The sequence below is a fragment of the Lagopus leucura genome, unplaced genomic scaffold, assembly GCF_019238085.1.
Source record: "Lagopus leucura isolate 7727_CA_CO unplaced genomic scaffold, USGS_WTPT01 Super-Scaffold_100002, whole genome shotgun sequence".
In the NCBI taxonomy this organism is placed as follows: Eukaryota; Metazoa; Chordata; class Aves; order Galliformes; family Phasianidae; genus Lagopus; species Lagopus leucura.
Genome location: NW_024962263.1, coordinates 35,775,740 through 35,797,464, shown reverse-complemented (window position 1 = coordinate 35,797,464; position 21,725 = coordinate 35,775,740). Strand labels below are relative to the sequence as shown.

Sequence of the window (21,725 nt, the reverse complement as noted above, 5' to 3'; positions counted from 1 at the left end):
CACTGAAGATCATCATGACTTTTGCTTGGTACCTCTTGTTAGTGAAAATTTTGTCTAGAATTTAATTTCCAATTTTAGAGAAAGGAACACATAATAAAATAAACACACAAAATATTTAAAAAATTGAAAGCAAAAGTCACAGGCCTCTTTTGTTATCAATAATTGTTCCTTTCAAAAAAGATTCTCAGAAACTTCCATTTCAGAAAGCCCAACTGGCAGTAGTGGAAATGTAGCAAAAATCTACTTGTTTTGTATTCAAAACATTAAATACAAGGAGAGGAACCAGTAATCATTGCAAGTTATTGCAGAACTTCTATCACTTCATTTTACAAGCAGTATAACTGATTGACGAATGGAACTGGGATAAAAAATGTATTTGAACTAACCAATAACCACATTTGAAAAAAAAAATGATGCACTTTTACATAAAGAAAGTACTTTCATTTCAGATGATTTTGAGGAAGACAGACAAATCACTAATTGTGGTGTTCTAACACCAACAAAATTCAATTTATTGCATCAGAAAAAAAAAAGAGAGAACTGAGAGTCAGTGAATAAACTTAGCATTCTTAAGGTTATATTAGATTTATGGTAATTATTAAATTGACAGTCACCAAATTGATATCTACCACATATTTTGAGTAGAAGTGGAGAACTACCACTGAGCCCTGCTGTGTCCTATATTTGGCAATAGAACTTTTTTGTCAGCCTTACGCTTTGGACCTAGAGAATATGCTATACATGAGATTGTAAAGGAGTATCAGTGCACAGAGGGAATTAACATTAGAAGAAAAAACATTTTTAACCTAGCATACACAAATACTGAACAGGTCTCACAATAATCAAATGACTCTTGCATCAACCTACTATTATCTTCATATCCATATTCCCTATAAAATTTCAGATTTAAAAGTTTAGATTCTTTTAAGATTTCACTTTTAAAAGTTCAGCTTCTCACTTTCTCTGTTTTTCATGATGATTTTTAGAACAGTATGTCTACTTTTACTATATGTCTAAGTTAGTTACTGAGATGGGGTTTGTTCATAAAACCTTAGTGCAGGTAAAGATGAATACAGCAAATAGAGCTTGTCAGCAGCTTATGTTAGTAATTCTAATTTGTCAGAGCTTTGTAATTATAAGGAGTTTGTGAGAGACAGCTGAGAATAATCTCTGTGTTTAGAAACTTAATTCAAGCTCTTTTTTTTCCCCACTAGTTTGATTTGCAGCTAATTTGAATTTGATGCATTTACTAATTTACTATTCATATTGCAAAAATACTCAATTCTAGAAACGGAAACATGACTGACTTTTTCAAAGACTACACTATGCAGAATAAGAGTTCCTAGTTATTGGATAAGAACACTTTTTCTCAGTTATAGTGTGTATAGAACTTTAAAACAAAGGTTTGTGTCAATTTCTTTAAGGACAGTTAGGCAGAAGAACTATACGAAGAAAGCAAAAATCTGTTAAGAAAAGCTGAATATAATAATAAGAAGAATAACAATAAGAAGCCTTAATTATTACTGCTAGATTTGAGAAATACTTCAGTAAATAACGTGATTAAAAAAAAAATCAACAATCACTTATGCAGATGTCAAATTAACAACAAATGATAACTGACAAATGAAAACAAGTGATATAAACATGTTTTTGTACCTAACATAAAAGCATGGTTTTCAATACGGACAGCTAAAGAATCAGACTACTCACAGGTCTGTGGCTAGAATAGGAAATAGATTCTCTGCCTAACAGTAGAGTCACAGTCATGCTGATTATACAAAAGGACAGAGATCATTGTTAAGATTTACTGGCCATACACCTCAGAAACTTGTAGATACAATACATAAAGATGAAAATTCAACCACTTAAGGAATGGATAAGTAAAGAGGAATTGGACATTCACATTGCCAAGGTCACCAAGAGAAAATGTTACAGACAGAAGTGTTTCCAGAGTGGGGTCACAACACAATCATCTAGAAATGCATCCCAGTAAAAATAGACCAAAAATTTGACAGATAAGGAAGTCAGATGAGCTATAGTGAACTGAAATATCTTGGATACTTATTTGTTACATATTAGGTAAGAAGTTTCTCATTTTTTTACCTGATGAAATAGGTGTGAAAATATTTGAAGGAGAATTGTGAAGATGTCTTATAAATTTTGGAGGTAATATGCTGAATATATATTCTCACTAATATTTTCACTAATAGTGAAAATGCTCATAGTAGACTAGTTGTTCCAAAGCACTTGCGACTATCCAGGCTTCTGTTCAGTACAAATTCTTTATTATCTCCCCTATTCTATCATTTCCAAGTGCTTCACAAATATTACAGTCAGATCAAGCATTAAAAAGGAAAATAAATGTCTAGGGCTCACTGGTTATTTCTACATTTTAAAGCAGAGGATGACCTCTCTAAATCAGACCTGAGGCTTACCAACTCAGTGTAGTAACTATGCAAAGACAGAAGAGTGTCTCTAGGGGAAAAGCATAACAAAGATAATATTTAAAGAAAATTCTTCTCTGCCTCTAAGATTTCATTTTAATTGTTCTCTATCAAGTAATAATATAAACTATTTTGAGAAGATGGTGTTCTAAAAATATGGGTTAATATTAAAAAAAAAAAAAGTTTGCTTGGATTATTTTTGAACATACGTATAAATTTGTTAAAGTTTCCTCCTAGGTGATTCTGAAAAGACAAATTCTTTGTCAGGGAAACACTGTTCCTCAGTTAAAAATATTTAGCAATGAAAAACCATAATCACCTTTATTGGTAAGATCACATACATACCACACATATATGGAAAAGTTTTTCCAGTGGAGATAGAGAACAATTATTTGCACATATAATACTGTAAAATGTCCTGCTCAACCTCCTATAGTATTCTGTGTTCAGTAGTTGTGGAACAGACACAGAGAAGAGACTTGTGGAGGGAAGAGGGACACTAGTGATGTCAAAAGGCATGTGGCATTAAGGAAGAAGGATTTAGCTTTTGTAACTAAGAAAACTGGCATCTTAAAAAGTATATTGGATATGGTCCTCAGGGACATGATTTAGCAGTGGGTTGTTAGGGTAATATGGTCAGGTTGTGGATAGACTTGATGATCTTTGTCTTTTTCAACTTGAGTAATTTCTATGATTCCATATGACTATCATCTCTAAACTTCAATAGGACTTCCATAGGAGTGTCTGAGGCAGAAGATACCCAAATAAAATAAAACACTGAGTTAGAAACATATTGCTTGCAGTCCTGGTGTTAGGACCACACATCTTAGAAAGTCCCTTCACTCCTATGTACACATAGTCAACGCAAATGCAGCTCTTATGCCTCCAGTTAATGCAGTTGTTAACAAACACTGCAATAGGTTTCTTCTTTTTCAATATTAGCCATGTCATCTATTTCTATTACCCTTATTTTTACAGCAAAGTTCATCATAGCAGGGACTTCAGTGTACAGCTTCTTTCTGCTAGTAGTATAATACTTCCAGCATGCAGAGATTTCTATAACAGGAAGTTCTGCAAGGTATTATTAGAAAAAAAAAGAAAAAAAAAAAAAAAAAAAAAAAAAGAAAAGTGATAAAAAGAGGTGACATGGGACCTGAGAATCTTTTGAGAACTTCCATATACTCATTTGTTCCACTCAAGGCATTCTTTTTCTCTTGGTATTTGAAAGAAACTCATTATCTCATTACCTTCCAATATGTATGGTACTGAAATACTCTGACCTAAGCCTACAGTTCATGGAAATTAATGGGGTCTGTAGAACAGAAGAGCGCAAAACAAATTCCCTTGAAAATACATTTATGTAGCTGATCATGACGTCCATTCTAACGAGCAAATATATCATACTAGATATTACATGCAATTCATTTTCACTCAGAAGACCATAAGTCCTAATACATGCATTACAAAAGGCAGTGCAGTGCTGTCTCCTGCACACTTGCATGAACACATTAAAAATTCATAATTCAAATAAGTATTTTATAACAATTTGAAGTTCTGAGGACTAGAAATAAATGCAACAAACTCACACATTAAAAAAAAAATAGAAATATTGTTCTGGCTCAAAAGCTTAAAGGAAGATTTACAATGACTCATCTTTCACAATGTTAGACAATTTCCTAGAGGAAAGGGCAAACGCATATAGTCTCATGTATTCTGAGACAGTTAATTATTTCCCAGAAAACTTAAATGGATTACAAGCTGGTTAAAAATTGTTGTGGCTGATTTTAACTTAGAAGCAATTAGACCAATGTCTGAAGAGAACTGGGAATTAAAGTAAAATGAAACAAAATGAAATGAAACAAAATGAAACAAAATGAAACGAAATGAAACGAAATAGCATGAAAGTGAGCAAGATGTCACAAGCACTCTTCACCTGTCCTGGGTGTCTGGGATGCCTAAATACACACAAAGAAGGACAAGGATATTATGTGTCGAAATAACTGTTCTCTAGAATTACAGTTGAATTTAGTTTATCTATCAAACATTTTTCATCATTCCTAAAATACAGACCTACCCTGATCAAGACGACTTTTTTTGTTGTTGTTCTTTTTGGGTTTGCTTTTTGTTTTCCTCAAGATAGATGATGTTATTGTTGTATTCTGTCTTTCTAGAGCTACTTGTACCAGTGCAATGTGGATGTAAAAGTATCATTGTTCTGAATAGACAGAGTTTTACAGTCCATTTTTGGGGAATAAGAGTATAAAGCTTTTTCAGTTTTCTGTTATCAGGCAGCTGAACAGAAAACATTACTGTCTGACCTTTATATTAACAAGACTAAATAAAAACACAGATGGTTTCTACTAAGTGATGGAACTGAAAGTAATGATGTGCTATCTTAAGCCACTGTCCTGCAAAATCAGAGACCAGGATAAACAAAAATCTGATTATTTTAGCTGAGTAGCAGAGATGGAATAAATATGTCCACTCTCGATGTGAATCCTTGTCTACTCTGAAAAATTGAGTCATTTTAAAGAGTGGTTGTCAAGAACAAGTCCCTTTGAAGTACTGCTGGAAACAGCAAGATTAGATGTCATGGTTTTGTGATTTTTGGTTTTCAGTATTCCACATCATAACATCGTGTGGGGCACTGGACAAAAAATTTAACATCATTTGGGAAAATGCTCTTGAGACATAACTTTTTTGGGAGAAAGGAGGACAAGAGATGGAGAATAAGACCCAGAAATGTCATGTATTTAAAAGCTATAGGTGTTTCAGTGGTCCAGAGAATAATGAAATAAGAGCAAGGGACATTTTGTGTACTTCACTAACCAATATGTTTTGCATTCAGAATGAACCAAAGACCAACTTCAAAATATTGTAGAATATTTTGAATATCAAATATTAATCAAAATATTGTATTGTCATTTTTTTTTCTTACCTGAGATTGGAAAGTAAAAATAAAAGGTTATATATATATTTAGAAAGATTTAATAGGTTCATATAGTTTCATTTAGAAATGATTGAAGTTAATCTTTATTTGATAGTAATTCTACTTAACAATAAATATAAAATCAAACTAGCATAAAATGAATGACTAAACTTTTTTTTTACTTTTAAAAACATAAAAGCATACAACATGTTTGATATTTTATATCCAAATTGCATCTGGTTGTTACTGGTACTTAGATATAACAAAATAAAAAGCTCTTTCCTTTAACCCAGAGTTTTAACATTAAAAATATTCAAGAATTATACCATTCAACCTAATCATACTTAACCCTATAGCTTATAAAATCACAAAACCAGAAGCCTACTTTTTTGCAGTTGTCAGTAGTTTTATGGAATCATAGAATCACTCAGTTTGGAAAAGACCTTAAAGATCATCAATTCCAACCATGACTTAACAATATTACCGTAACTCTAACAACCCTCTGATAAACCATGTCCCTGAGCAGCACTCCAAAGGGTTTTTAAACACACTCAGGGATGGTGACTCAACCGTCTCCCTGGTGAACCTATTCTAGTGCTTAACAACCCTTTCTGTAAAGAAGTGTTTTCTGACATCCAACTTAAACCTCCCCGGGCACAACCTGTGGCCATTTCCCCTCGTCCTGTCACCTGTCACCAGTGAGAAGAGATCAACCCACTCTCATTTAAGCACCTTTCAGGCACTGGAAAAGAGCAAGAAGGTCTCCCCTCAGCCTCTTTTTCCTCAGACTAAACAGCCCCAATTCCTTCAGTCTCCCCTCGTGGTGCATATTCTCCAAGTGCTTCACAATCCTTATTGCCCTTCTCTGGACCTGCTCCAGCACCTCAATGTCCTTTCTGTACTGAGGTGCCCAAAATTGAACACAGTACTCGAGTTGAGGCCTCACTGATGCCAAGTACAGAGGCAGGATGACTTCCATAGTCCTGCTCACCACTCCATTCCTGATACAAGCCAGGATGCCATTGGCCTTCTTGGCCATCTGGGCACACTGCTGTCTCATATTCAGCTGACTGCTCATCAGTACATCAAGGTCCCTTTCAACCAGGCAGCATTCCTCCACTCCTCCCTAAGCCTGTAGGACTGCCTGGGGTTGTTGTGTCCAAAATGTAGGACCTGACACTTACTATCACTTATTTGGTATATGATTACGTTGTTTTTATATAGACTTCTGGAAATTTTTGTCATAAAAGTCATTTGTCCTCCTAGAGTTCATCTTTCAGAATGCTGAAAAGTAATCTGAGGAATGAAAGTATGGTCTCACTTAAATAGAGTATATGACGAGACAATGATGTTTGTTTAAAGATGCCTGAAACCCCAACCTGTTGGGAAACTGCTGAAGTTAGACTGGCATTTTGCTTTGGTAGAAGAAGTTCTACCTATGTATACAGTTTAGGGCTCCAATAATTTCAAATCCAAAAAGTGAAAGAAATTAAACAGGAAAGGTTTAGTAAATGCAAAATACTACTCTATTCCTTAGGATTCTTCTACATAAATTATTTTTTATTAGAACTTAATCTAAACTAGATTTAAAATGCCTCAGAGCTTTTTCCTTTTACACAGACTAATAGATCTTCATTGGAACATTTGTCTAGATACCCTTATTGATATTTTTTCAACTTCCATCTATTGAGCTGTTTCTGTACACCCTGGAGACAAAGTAAATAATCTCTTTCTCTACTTTTCCATGTACTAGTCAAATAATAATAAATGTTTACAGCTTCAATTTAGCCAAATTTACTTATTTTGTAAATCTTATCATACATAACACCACAAACACCCACACACTCAGCACTACGTTTCTTTCATCAACAAACCAACACATCCATCAGACAACAAGAGCAAAGATGGCAACTGAGGAAGTTTTGGGGAATTTTGGGGGACAATTCACATGGGGAAACATCAAAGAGTGCTGCTACAAAAAAGACAACTGTGTAGTGCTTACCTCAAGAGTGAAGGAAGCCTCTTACACAGGGCTGCAAGTAATTTTTACACCCATACAGGTAGAGGTAACAAACTATCACTCAGCTATCATTAAGCTGCTTCAGATACCAACAATTGTCAAATTACTTTCAGTCATATTCTTGAGGTTCTTTAAAAATAAGTCAGCTGTATTTTTTTCTTCTGACCTTTCCTTTGTAAATTGTTTAATTGCAGAAATAGTCAAAGATGGATTTAGATGCTACTTTCTAGAGGCAATGCCTCTCTTTTACACCCTCTTGAAAGCTGTCAGTTGTTGATGAGTTGACAGCGAACCCTTGAACTGCAAATAATTTGGACAGCACATCTCAAAATATGAGGCCTGATCCATTCTTATACCACAAAGAACTGATCAAGCAGTTCGTCCAGAATGTGATCTGGATCCTGTTACTGAGGATTAACGAGGCAGCAGTGCTGCTTTGCACTTGTAAAACTAACCATATTCTCATTTTGGCCAATATTCATAGAAACGCTTTATCATTTACAAAGCTTCCTATAAAAAGCTAAGAGGAAAAAAAAAAAAAAAAAGAAAAAAAGACAGCTTTTCCATCTGAAGTCTGGAATAATTCATGCTGTTACAGAAATTTAACAGCATTGATCTCCATGTAGAAATCCACCTTACATCAGAAGGAAATAAATGAGAATAAAACACTGTCCATGAAATAATCATCTGAGAATTTTTTTAGACAAACTAAACTGCAAGTCATGTTATGGACATATTTTCAACCATATCACAAATCCCTTTGAAAAAGAAGGAAATGAAATCTGAAGCAAAGAACTTTTGGGGAAGATGGAGAGGAAAATGGCAAAAGTCCAGAGAGCTATGGCAACTGAAACATACTAATTTAACTCACTTTTCAGAGACAAGTGTGTAAGGATATAATGCAATTTCATGTATTATCTTGCATTTACAACATATACATCTACCTGTTTATAGGTTATTTCCTACAGAAATTCTGTGTTCTGTTGCTCTTTGAATTATCTAAGTACGCTTTCCCTCTGGAAACCAGAATCTTTGACTTTAAAGAAGATTGAACTACTCTGATTAATTTTATAACTATTTTCTTTGCATTAGAGAAATAAAGCCACATAGAAGAACATTCAAGTAGCCCTGGTATTTTCTGTAATGCTGCTGGAATAATAAAGCAAGCAGAATCTGAGGCTCTTTATTTTTAGCAGATATATATATATATATATATATATATATATATATATATATGTCTATAAAAGAATATTTTTCCACCTAATACAACAATTTAATTGAATCAGTGGTGACATACTTGATAAAATTACATTATAATTGTAGTGCTTTAGAGCAAGCTATATTAAGGTATGACTCATCACTCAGTACATAAGAAGGTACAGAAGCACGTCAAATCCAGCAGTTCAGTGCAATATACTGTAGCTTCAGCCAAAAATGAAATTTAAAGGCAGCAATCTTTTGTTGATAAGTGGGAGAAAAAACAGTTGGAAAGCATGACCATGAATTTTATTTTACTTTGATGAATTAAGTTTTAAAAGTGACAAGTGAATAGCTGTATAATTACAATTAAGATTTACTTAATACAATTTAGTATTTCACACTTCTCTGGCAAAACATATGAATTTATTGAAAAGGGAGAACTAGTCCACTCCTCAACTGGTGAAATAATTGGCGAAGTGGAAATGCAAAGACGGAATTCCCTGAGGTAGTTAGTTTTTTTTATTAGAATACTTTATCAATAATAATTTTGAAGGATAAGCTGTATGGTGTAACAGTCAGGCATAAAGCACAGCATTTCCCATGAAATATTTTGAATGATTTACTGTAATAGAATTTTGTTGAAAACAATTCTTATAAAACTGCAGAGCCAGAGTATATGTATATTGGATAGAACTGTACTGAAAAGTTCTTGCTTGAATAAGCCCTACTTATTACGTGAAATATATGTATCTTCTATTATTTCCTATCTATTAATATTTTCTTTGATATTGAAGATAGACCTCATTAAAGATATTAAATAACATGCCACTATACATTATACATCGTAAGCAAAGTTAAAAGCAAAGTTCTCTATCAATAATTGTGATGTTTTATACTTACCAGGTGTAAAATTATATCGAGCAGAAAACCCCATAGATTCCAGCTCACCATCAGCAAAAAATTTAATCCACAGAAATCTGCCACTGGATTTTATCATAGGTGGATTTTGCTGTCCACAGAAACGTCCAATGATTGGAGAAAAGCCAAAAGGTCCATCTCGTACTTCAATGTGGTCAAATTTACATTCCCAAGAAGGCTCTATGGAATATTTTTCATCAAAGTGTAGTTCAATGCATTGTCTAGGGGCAGCTGGAGATGGAAAGAAAATTATTGTATTATTTTCTAAAGCAAAATCCTTCAAACTCGATACAAAATTAAGAGAATCAAACAATTTTTATACACCTTAACATACGAATATTAACATTGTCCATAGACAAAACAAAACAAAAAAAACCCTCTATGTTTGAAAATTATTACTTAAAACAACAACAACAACAACAAAACACATTGTTTTACTCATCTATTCACAGAAAAATGTGTAATTTTTTAGTAAAATTAAAGGAGATATCTATGACGTAAAGCAAAATACAATTTAGGAACAGTTATGTAAAACACAACAGCTTTCTAAGAATCTTATATATCTGAAAAAAAACAGCCTTGTCTTCTATTTGAGAGGAAATATGAATCAGAATACTTTTAAAATTAATACAAAGATGAAGAAAAGTCTATTTGGAACTGTGGTATAGCACTAAGCACAAATTCTGTTCCCATACATACGGTAGTCAATGCAGATCTGAGTACAATTCATATCAATTATCTCATTAAAACACGGAAAAGTAAAGTTAATTCACATTTAAGAATAAAGATGAAGCAAAAGTAATTTACTAAAGAGCAAAAAAATGTTATTTAGAATAACCTTGAAGAAACTTTATCGTGGTCATTTTAGACAAAGCAAACAACCAACCAAACCAAACCAAACAAAAAAAACAACAACAAAAAAAAACCACTTTAGCAATAGGTACTAAAAATCTGGATTTCACATGGCAAACTAGTTTTAGGATCAAAATGTTGCTGTAGTTTACTCTCCTCTGCTTTTGCTTACTTTCCAACAAAGCCAAGACAAGGATTTTTTCAGTCAACCTCAGTTCTTGCTAAAGGATCGAAGAAAATCACATCAGCTTATGGAGTGCCCAGGGAAGAGTTTCTATCTTTCCACCAGGTCTCCCATGCTTAGAGGCTGCTCTGCTTTAAGAATGGAGCACTGACCATTCATCAGCTCTGCTTCTCCACTGCTAAATAAAAGAAGGCCAGGGAGTGAGTCTAGAAGCTGTCAACTGACAGTTCTCACTCCATAACCATTAAAATCACCTGCTAGAATGATTGTGGCCCATGATAGTCAGAATTCCAAGAAAGCCTTCTTAGGCATGATGTGGTTTTCTTCATCAGCCAAGGACCATTCACAACAAATGGTTTGGATCTGTACTGGTCACTGGGAAGATGAAAAGGAGCTTATATGTTCCTGCAGATTTGCACCAATCAGTCTTAAACCTAATGAATGCTTCCCAATTTATTTTAGTCTGTGTCACAAATTTCTCTGCACACTAGCTCAAAGGATGATGGCTCTTTTCTCCTGACTCCTCTCAGGAATGCAACACTTTCTGTTTCCATAATTACAGTGACTGTGGTGATTACAGAAGACCGAGCAGGGATTGAAAGGGATACTAAGTAAGCATTCATGCTACCTTTTCTCTACTTTTGTATGCACTTCCCTGCTTCATCTTAGAGCAAAAGGTTAAACATTTTGTTGCAATAATCTACCAAAGTGATCCAGACCTTCCTGAAAATGATAACAAGAGATAAAAACACAATTCAAACTCCCAACTTTATCTACACTTTAGAAACAAACAAAAAAACAAAAATATTTTCACAGTTTTACTCTTAGTTCAGTAAAAGGTTTTCTTGCTATAAGTAAACTAAAGCAAGCAGGTACTCTATGAATATATACCTTGTGTCACAGCTTTCTGCAACAGTGTATGCAAATATAATCACAGTAAGCCTTATGGAAATACAGTGACTAAAATAATGACTAAGAACAAAGTATGCATAAGTACTCACGCACACACACACACACGAAAATCAAGTAAACAGACAGGAAAAAAAAAAAAAAAAAAAAAAAAAAAAAGCATTTATTCCATACTGGATTGGAATCCACTGTCTAATCAAAGGAGGAGGGATGAAATGATCCTCATTCACAGGTAAATCACATTCACATCTAACATCTTTGAAGCTTATTTTGCTATTACAGTGTCACAGGAAAAGTTTCTGCTGTGTTCAAATGAATTTCATATTGAAGCTTCATGTTGAAGCTACCTCAGAAATTTCAAATCATAAGTTCTTCCGTAGTAAACTTCCAATTATGTTTCTTCAAAGACATTTAATATGGCAGAAAAGCTACTTAATGTTTACATTTGTCATCTTTTAAATCTAATTATCTTTTACAAGAGCTGTACTAAGATTTTACAAAAAAAGTCATTTGGGTTCCAGCTAAAGAAGAACATTTGCAACAAAACACACAATTAGGATTTAGATTCTGATCAGTCTCTGAGACCGTAAGTGACAATGGAAGTTAAGCAAAAAATGTTTCAATTTACCAGACAGCATAGAAATGAAAAATCAAACATCATCTATCTGGGATACTACAGTACTAACAGTTTTGAATGATCCTTAGTATTTCTGGTTGTACAGCTATTGTTGATGGGAAAGACACAATCTCCTTTGAAAGAGGAATTTTTCTTTGTTTTGATGCATATTTTTGAACATAAAAAATCAACCTGAAATATGAAAGGACTTTGAGAGGTGGTAATTTTTATACAGGTAAATAGCTAGGAGTAAAGAGTTTGATGTCTTTAGGAAAAAACATGGAAGATTTTCAAAAAAACTTACTCTGAACTTCCACAAGGATATAAAGTGTAAGATTTACTTCATAAGTGAAGCGATACTTTTCTTCATAAGCAATTCTGGTCCATAACTCTATTTATACATAAGCATTTATTTAGTAAAAACTGAAGAGCTGATAAAAACATATAAGTATTAAGATTATTTATTTCCAAAACAGCTCTTAAAATATACTACGTAAAGTATGACGGTCCTACTGCCCACATATTTTTAACACCAACAAAAGATTGCTTCTAAAAAACTCCTATTTGGTTTCCCTCTAGAGTACGTGTGCCCAATTTTCTGCAGTCTGGCAAAGTCTAATGCTGCTCCTGCATTTGTTCCAAGCAGCTGTGAATTTTGCCAGGTAAGAGTCATGAACATGTGAAACAAGGGTAAAATTAGTCCCAGCGGAGAACTTAATGTGTACATTCAGCTATTTCCTATGTTCTCTATATGCCCAATAGGATTGAACAAAAAACAACAGCAACAACAACAAAGAAGAAAAAAATCTTGATTCATATCGAAAGGTAGATGGGACTCACCAGAAGCTGCTTTATAGCATAAAATTTTTTGTACTGAGTCCATGACTTCTGGATGACCTAAAGCACTTCTTTTAGAAAGGCATCCAACCTGGACTTCAAAAAAATTCTGCTTGTTCCAAAAGTTAATTGTCATTACAACCAAACGAGAAGTAAAAAAAATGAAGGAAAAGAAAGAAAAAGGAGAAAAAAAAAAAAAAAAGGGAAGAAGGAAAAGGAAAAAAGAAAGTTCTAGCTGTTTGATCTGTTTGCAACTTTGACTACTAGTATAGACTCTACAATCAAAAATCCTCTTCACTTTTAAAAGCTCACTGTGTATGATCACGGCAATTTTTGCCAGCTTTTTACTTCACCAATATAATTCTGAAATGATAAAAGGCTTGCATACACTTAAGATGACTTAAAATATGGGGGAAAACTTGCATCATGAGATGAAAATCAATTTTATTATAACAGACTATCTGCTGCAGTGCTCACTTGAATCCTTTAAAGTCAGTCAGAATTGTATTTGTGGGAAGCCATTAGAATTTACCCTTGATAGTACTTGATAGCAAAAAATGAAGAAAAGAAAGAAAGCATGCAGGAAAGAACCTGCTCAGCCATATATGTATTTATAGTTGGTTACACAGTAGTCAAAACTCTATGGTACTGACACAATGAGCTAAGAAATGCAAAGAAGAGATCTCAGTATAGGAATGCTAGTCTGGATCACATCAACAGTCCCTGTCATTTGATACTTGGAATATAACAGCAGACAGAAGCTACTCCAAGCATGCTGAATCTCAATAATAAATATAGGAATGAGATGTAAAGAGAGATGTTTATAGACATTTATGTCTTGGATTAGAAAATATTACAACATACAAAAGATATGCACGAATATCTTCATTGGCTAGCCTTCTTTGTCATTTTATGCTGTCTTTATCCGTTGTAAAAAGAGTTGGAACAGACACATTACTTTAAGTACAGAAGATTATTTTTTTCTACTTCAGTGTGTCTCCTTTTGCCCTTTTCCAAAACTGATACTACTGAAAGTATGGTTTCTAAGACATCTCTACATTTTGGTGTTTTTTTTGAAAACATTCTATTCTTGACCATTTTGGAAGACAAAAATAGGCAGAGTCAAATGTGTTGTGCAGTATGCATGGTTCCCACTAAATTACATATTACAGATGACATCATCACAGGTTTTAAATTATCCAGTTGGAATCCAGACTCCTCAGTACAGTTGGACAAGAAGCAAGAAGCCTAAAATCGATTTATCCCATAGAATATAAAGATGTCTGTTGAATTCAGATTATTTCCTGCACTGCATAGAAATTACCACAAAATTGTCAACATATAATTTCATCATCTAGAACACAGATGTTTGATTAAATATTTCCTTCCTCTACTTTGACATTTCCAATTTGAGCTATTCTAAAGCAGTCTATTTTAATAGCAGATTTTACCACTTTTCATTTTATTATCTTTTCATAAGTAGTTAAAATAATAAAGACAGGTCCTTACAATAAATATATTTCTGGCACATTCTTACTAACAGAAGGAATTCCTCGTGGCTTAAGAGACTGGATTATGGTTTACAGAATTGATGGGTTTTTGTTGTTGTTATTGTTGTTGTTTTTCTGTTTGTTTGTTTTTTTCCCACCACCTTTCTCTTTGCGCCTCAATTCCTAGAAAATAAAACAGGCATGTTTCCTCCCCTCCTTAGAGCAATGTTGAGATCATTTCACTGCAGTGTGCAAAAAGACCTGGATGTAGCAACATAAATGATACAAAAATATCACAAAAATATAATACTAAGTAGAACATATGGACCCTATATACTCATTATTATTATTGATTTTCATTGCTGTTGTGAAAGTATTTTTAAACTATGAAAGAACTGAGATGCTTACCATACATCTGCTTAAATTCCAGACTTATTTTGGAAGAATTATGGAAGACTGTAGAAGCATAAATTTATCTCAAAGGGCTTGTTGACTCCTTTATTTATAATCGTCTCTTTACTTCTGACTTCAGTCAGTTTACTTATCACTGAAGTATAATTCAGATATCTCATTTATTTATTTATTTATTTATTTTCTTTTCAAACTATACAACATTTACCATCCATCATTTCCCTGAAAGATTTTTATGATATATGTTTCTATTAGTAACTCAGCACTAGGTTTGGAAAGACAAACTGTTTTCTCTAAGTGTTTTTTGGAGCATTCTAAAGCAGCTGATTTAGTTAGAATGATCTATACAGCTTTCAAAATCTCTCTTGGAACAATCAGCATCCTTAAAAAAAAAAAAAAAAGTATTTCTACAATTCCTGATTCCAGCACGTTAAATTAATAGTTCTGTCCAACTCAGCATGGATAGGGCAATCACCAGTGTTGTATTTTGCATGTAATCACAACTCATTAATCTTTTTAGTTTCAGAGTTCTACCACTTCCGTTCCTGATTCATCTTTTCTGTTACTAACTTCCAACAGTATCTAATCTCTTGTTACCTTCAGCAGATTCCTTTTTACAAGAATCCCTTCACATCCATTTTGCTAAGATTCATGAAAAGAAATTACAGGTATGTAGTAAGCCTTTTTTACATCAACTCCAGACCTTCAACTATCTACTCATTGAGAACTGAATCTTACATCTACTATTTTCTGTGTTGTTTTTCCTAGTTGTTGTTTCATTTTGTTAATCTCCTTATTTTCTTATGATTACTTGGGTAGAAAATATTTTTATACTCACTGTATGGATGTTTTCTGCATAATCTTCTTTACTGTACTTCACCTAATCTGTTCTTGCCATCCCTGATTCAGTTATGACATGTTTAAAAATTGATATGAGGAGTCAAAAGCATTTTAGTTTCCTGTGTTCATGGCTTTTATTCATTTTAAATATTCTGGTTTCTATCGTATTACAGCTTTTTAGGTTCTATTCATTCTCTAAAATAAATAATACTGTTTATTCCTAAGTAACTTATGTATACTTGACACCTAAGTTATTTTATTAGTCTGTTAGGAAAGCTAGCATTTTCCAATATTTTCTAGTATGCTTTCCAATGTTTTTTAATTTTTTTATTAAAAAAAATTGCTGAGATAGAACTTTTCTAAATCTTGCTTCCTGATGCTATCATGAACTTAGAAGCTTTATCTACCCTTCACATACAGCAAAATAAAATACTTTTTTGACAGTTGATAGACTACAAAGATTCATTGACTGTTCACCTTCTATAATGTAGACACACTCTCTGTCAGGAGGATACTTGTTGGGATAATTGGGAGAAGTGAAGATGCCTCCTTCCGCATATTTTGTCCAAGTTCCACACTGCACTGGTTTCTGTCCTTCGGCAGTAGTCTGCTTTTCTGTGAAATGATGACATTAAAAATCATATGGTTAGTTTAAAAATTATGATGGCTACTTGACACTTTGAACTCCTCTACAGAACAAAATAGTTCCATCTGATGGTGGTCTCAGCTTTTTCCAGTTGTGTCTAAGTATGATCATTGACCTGGAAGAAAATTAGACTGTTCTTTATGGATATTCTCACTCAAAATATTTTTTTCAAAGCAGAGAAGAGTCTTGAATATCTGAGGGAAGTCATCCTTACATCACCTTTTAAATTACATGCTCGAGAATCGAAGACATGAGTTTCTCACTTGTGTAGTTCAAAAAATCCAAGTGTGTGCCTTCTCAACAAGACACAAAATTAAGGAAACAAACAAGCAAAAAAAAGAACAAAAACCATTCCAGAATTCTAATAGAACTGTTTTTAATTCACAGTATTGTGAGCCTAGATTCACCTGACAGAGATAGGGTCACAGCCCAGAACTTTCCTCCTCCAAGGTGAGTCATCAGAGAGCAGGGTCAGTCCTCATTTGCTAGCCCTGAAACTTCTGCGTTCCCTTTCTGCACATTGGCAGAGAGCTTGAAGACTTTAAGATTTTAATCTTTTCAGGCTGAAAAGGATGAAGAATTGCTTTCTGGACATTGTGCTTTAACTAGTAAGCCAAAATAAGATGGATTTATTGGAGGAAAAAAAATTTAGACTTGAAGGGACAGCAGGCTCTAGGAAATGCACCAGTTTTTAGAGTTCATAGGAATCAAAAATGGCCTCCTATGCTTAGCTCCCAGCCAGGTGCCTGTATCCAAGTTTGTCCCACCAAGACTTTCATGTTCAAGGCCGAATTGTTTGAGGTTCTTAAGATCAATGGAGGGAGACAGGCACCTTCCAAGCATGATTTTAACCACCTGAGATCTGCCTTAGATTCTGCATGCATTTCTCTTTCTTCATGGTCCATATACAAGTTAAGAATGAAATGGATCCTGATCCTCTGAAATGAATTCAGGTTTGCAGGGAGTGAGCATTCAGACATACGTTCAGACACACACTGTGCTGAGCATCCCTCCCTGCTTGACCATCACCTCACTTAGCATGCAGGGTTTTGAAGGCTGTTTTTCTATCCCTACGCTGCACAAGGAGCCAGGAAGCCTGATTTCACATTTTGAATTCTATTTCAGCAATCAAAAAGATTTTGAGACAAAATTACTTGGTACCAAATATGAACACTTAGTCTGAAAGAGTGGGCACTTTGCAACCACTAGATAAGGTCAGGTCGAGCCTTTAGTTAAATTTAGCCATGGATAAGGTCACTAACTTGTTAAAAAATCACCACTGGATTTTTGGCAGTTTACAGACTGAAAACAAATGAACAAGCTACAGACACTGGAAGTAGGTGGACTACAAAAAATTTCCAGACCTACATTAACAACTTGCATCCAAACTTAAGACTGTAATATAATATCTGAAAAACAAGTCTGAAATTTACGTACCTGTTCCTTTTTTGGTTGCCCCAGACAAATGTAGGATGATTAGACTTGCTACGACTGAAAGAGAGATTTGCATTAGATATAATAGTGTAATAGTGTCTGCAATTAAATCAAATGTAAACATCTGAAAAGAACACAAATTAAATAGAATTACTGTAAAAAATTCAGTATTTCATGTATACTTGTATCCTTAAGTTTCACTTTTCATATGAACTCATTTGCATGTAATCTGCCCACATAAGTGTTTATCTTTGTAAAAGTATTCAAATAAAGAGGAGAACTATTTGGCTTAAAATACAATTTCCAAGCATTAATGTTTGCCTCTTATTTTATTTTCCCTTTTTTAATATTACAAAACATTTTAGCAATATTTATTTATATAATCATAGCTTGGGCCAGTAATAAAAAAAAAAAAAAAAAAAAGCTGTATTGAACCAAAGTAGACAAACACCTATTAAGTTTCAGTGCCACTGAATCACTTTGGTTTCTTATAATAAATATATAATAAAATTAAGACCAAAATAACTAACCAGCTCTCTGATGAAGAAATCACGGAATGATGATGGTTGCGGCATTGGCACAGCTGCCCAGAGAAGTTGTGGTGCCCCATCCCTGGAGGTGCTCAAGGCCAGATTGGATGGGGCCCTGGGCAGCTGAGCTGGTGGGGGCAGCCCTGCCCTCGGAACGTGGTGGGGCTGGGTGGCTTTAAGGGCCCTTCCAACGTAAGACATTCCATAGTTCTATGATTTTTTTCCCACCTCCCTGGTCTTCTCTAGCTATTTCCAGGAGAAAGTGGGATAGCAAGAACATGAGTTCCTGGAACGCTCAAGATTTTGACCCCAGTGAGTTTGGCATAAAGCCCAAACTTAGTGCCCAGGCAAGACTAAAGTTAAAGTGGAGATGAACTTGTCTGTTTATCCTGAGTATTTTGGATACATCAGCTTGTGTTTGTATCGTTGACTGTATGGAGGAATTGGTGGTCTTCAACACATAACTGAATGATGTGCTTTCCTCTTCTTACCCCCAGTGGTCCTTCTGAAAATAGCTTAGCTTTGAGATTTATTTCTATGCCCTTGACCCTTCCCATGTGACAGAAGGTTTTAGGTGTGCACGTCGGCTACCTTATTAAGCAAGGAAAGGTTGAAGTGCTGGGAAAATAAAGTCTTGGCAGCACGTTCTCTATTTCTTGGTCAGGCTCACAGTCCCTGTGTCTTTCTGATTCTCCCAGCTAACAGAGACAGGATGTTGGCAGGGCTGGTAGTTAAAAACTCTTCTGTGTCTTGGGCATTCAGTGAGAACATTGCATCTTCTGCTCAGATCTGGATGCTACCCAACCATTCATGCCCTTACGCTCCTCAGGGATGGATTCTGGAAATGCATTCTTGCTGGGATTCTGACCATCGGCTATGTCAGAATCTGGAGGCAATGAAGGTTTTGCGCGTTGCTCATTTACTTAGTTGTGTTTCATGCAGTGAACACACTGCATCTATGTGTATAATTCTCACCAGCTGAAACCAAATTTCTCCTTAGTTAAGGAGGTTTGGTGCTAGAATGTGGAGACAGCATTCTTTATGAAAGCTAGAATGGGCAGAACAGTAGCTAAACAAACCCTATGTGAGAAATGTTTCTTCTTAGGCTATTAATCACAGTTCATGTCTTTTTCTTAAAGGGTCCCTTTATCTATCAACTCTTCTTTTCTAAATGTTAAAAACTGAAGTCAAGAAAAACACAGGTCTTTTCAATTCCAGCTAACCGCTAGAAAGAGTGCTTCCAAGTTGCAGAGCTGTGTTATTCCAAAGCAGGGAGCTACATTGACTTATCATCACAGAGTCAAAATAAATTTGACAATAGAATGTAAAATGGAAAAAAAAAAAAAAAAAAAAAAAAAAAAGAGAGATGCAAAGATTTTTCTGCATATATCATATCCATCACTTGAAATGAAATACCTCTCATATAGAAAAAAAAAAAAAAAAAGATTATTTTCTTGACATGGTGGCATTAACACCAGCATTGCCAAAATACATATGGTGCCAGAAAGTAATTAAAATTGGGGGGTTGACAGGGAAAGATAACATGATACCTTTCACTCAAGCAGTCATGATAGTCCATTCTATGCTATGATCTCTTACATTTTTTTTTTTTTCAAACCACCAGAAAAGAACATTTTCACAGGAAATAAAATAAAATAAAAAGACCCCTCCAAAGAGACCAATCACACTGTCTTTACACATTCAAAGCTGTCACTTGGGAATCTTTAGCAGTACACCAACAATATTTACATTATCTGGGTTTGGGAATTATTTCAAAGAGTTTCCACCAAATTTCTTGTTGCATTCTCTCTGCCTTCTCCCTCTCTTTCCTCTCCTAATCATCAGTGTGATTATAATCACACTTTCTATTTCCACTGATTGCGCATCTTTGAATCTTTATGGATTTGTGCATTTTCCCATTGCAAGCCTCACATTAAGAGGTTTATCTCTCTGCCAGGAAGCTTTTTGGAGGCTATGATTTGGCATGAATGTGGTTTAGCCTAGTGAAGAGTTTTTGGAAAACCTATACCCAGTCGTAGCACTGCTGTTTTACAGGTGTGGGCGTATAGCAAGGTGGTGAAAGAATTGTACCCCTCCAGCAGTGAGGATCCTCTCCAAAACTGTGTCAGGAGGAGGGGGTCCTACCACACAGCCCGAGGTCTCGGTGCATTTCTGTGCCCCCCGTTGCTCGGGGAGGACCCCTCTGGGGGTTGGGGGGGGGAACAGCCGGCGCAGAGCCCACAGACGATGGGTGAAGCGCTGCTGGATCCTCGCACCCCATGGCCGCCCCTGGGACCGCCGGTTCTAGTCACGAGTGGGGCAGCAGGGGGGCCGCTTCCCCTCTCCCCCACAGCACGCCGAAAGCCATTTTCGCACCCAAGTGAAAACCAACAGACAGCCCGAGCGGGAGCTCGGGGGAGATACAGACCTCCCCCCACCGCACCGCAGGGGAGTGCTGGGGAAGGGGCGAAGGGGGTGCTTTGGAGGGGGGGAGTTTGCCATGGGGTCCCGTAGGACGAGTTGTGGGGGCAGCAGAAGGTAAGGCTAGGCGGGAGGAGATACTCACTGTGAAGGAAGCTGCGCCCATGGGTCATGTCTGTGCCTTACACAAGGGGCTTCGGTCTCCACTAATTCCATTTAGATACGGGAGGACTTCCAGTGGCAGGGAGAGGATGGAAGTAGGAAAAGAAAAAAGAAAAAACAAACAAACAAAAAATCCAAACCAAAACAACAAAAAAACATCAAAACGCGGAGCCCACACACAGCGGAGCGGAGCAGCCCTTCTTCCCGCTCGCTCTCTCCCTCGCCGCCTTCCACCGATCACGGCCGGCTCGATCCCATCACGGCGAGCTCCCGGCAGCACTGCCGGCAGCGGAGCATCGCGGCAGCGGGCACGGCGGCGACCCGCGCCTCCAGGTGCCGGCGAGCGGCGGCGGGGCGAGCCGAGCCTTAGTCCCCAGCTTCATACAGAACCCAGAGCGGAGGGAAACATCTCCTGCAGGACTCCGCGCCCAGCGACTTCCAGCCCTTCGGCTTCTTTTGATGCATTGAAGAAGGGATTAATGGGTCCGTCATCAGCTCCCCGTGCTTGCTCCTCTGAAGGGGTGGGGGTGGGAGGGAGGGAACCCAAAGAGGAGGGGTGGGGGAAGAAAGATTTACCAAATAGGGGATTTAGTCATATTTGTGTGCAATGCGATCCTTATTAGAGAAGAAATCCTTTAAAATCGAACAAATCCATTTTGCAAAAGCCTCTCTCTCCCTGCGCGTTGCGTGGTATCAAATGGTTGCAGCGGCGAGAGGCTGAAAACACATGGCACCGTCTGAAGTCCTCTCGGGAACGGATGGAGCGAGACGGAGACGGATGAGGGTTAGTGATGTCCCCTCACTGCTCCGGTCCGGGGCGAGGAGCAGGAGGAAACCCTGGAGGCTATTCCACTCATCCAGAGCAGGGGAAGGGAAGGGGAG

The 21,725-nt window shown here is 36.1% G+C and overlaps 1 protein-coding gene across 1 annotated transcript in view; it reads right to left on the bottom strand.

The window, feature by feature from the left end:
* NETO1 (neuropilin and tolloid like 1) overlaps positions 1-20,877 on the bottom strand; it is a 61,679-nt gene extending 40,802 nt beyond the window's left edge. The window contains exons 1-4 of the mRNA XM_042869693.1: positions 20,827-20,877; positions 17,734-17,787; positions 16,128-16,265; positions 9,494-9,742 (exon numbers count right to left, since the gene is read on the bottom strand). Of these exons, the coding sequence (XP_042725627.1) occupies positions 9,494-9,742; positions 16,128-16,265; positions 17,734-17,787; positions 20,827-20,854 (469 nt within the window). The 5' untranslated portion in view covers positions 20,855-20,877. The remainder of the gene's footprint in view (positions 1-9,493; positions 9,743-16,127; positions 16,266-17,733; positions 17,788-20,826) is intronic.
* Positions 20,878-21,725: the final 848 nt, after the last annotated feature.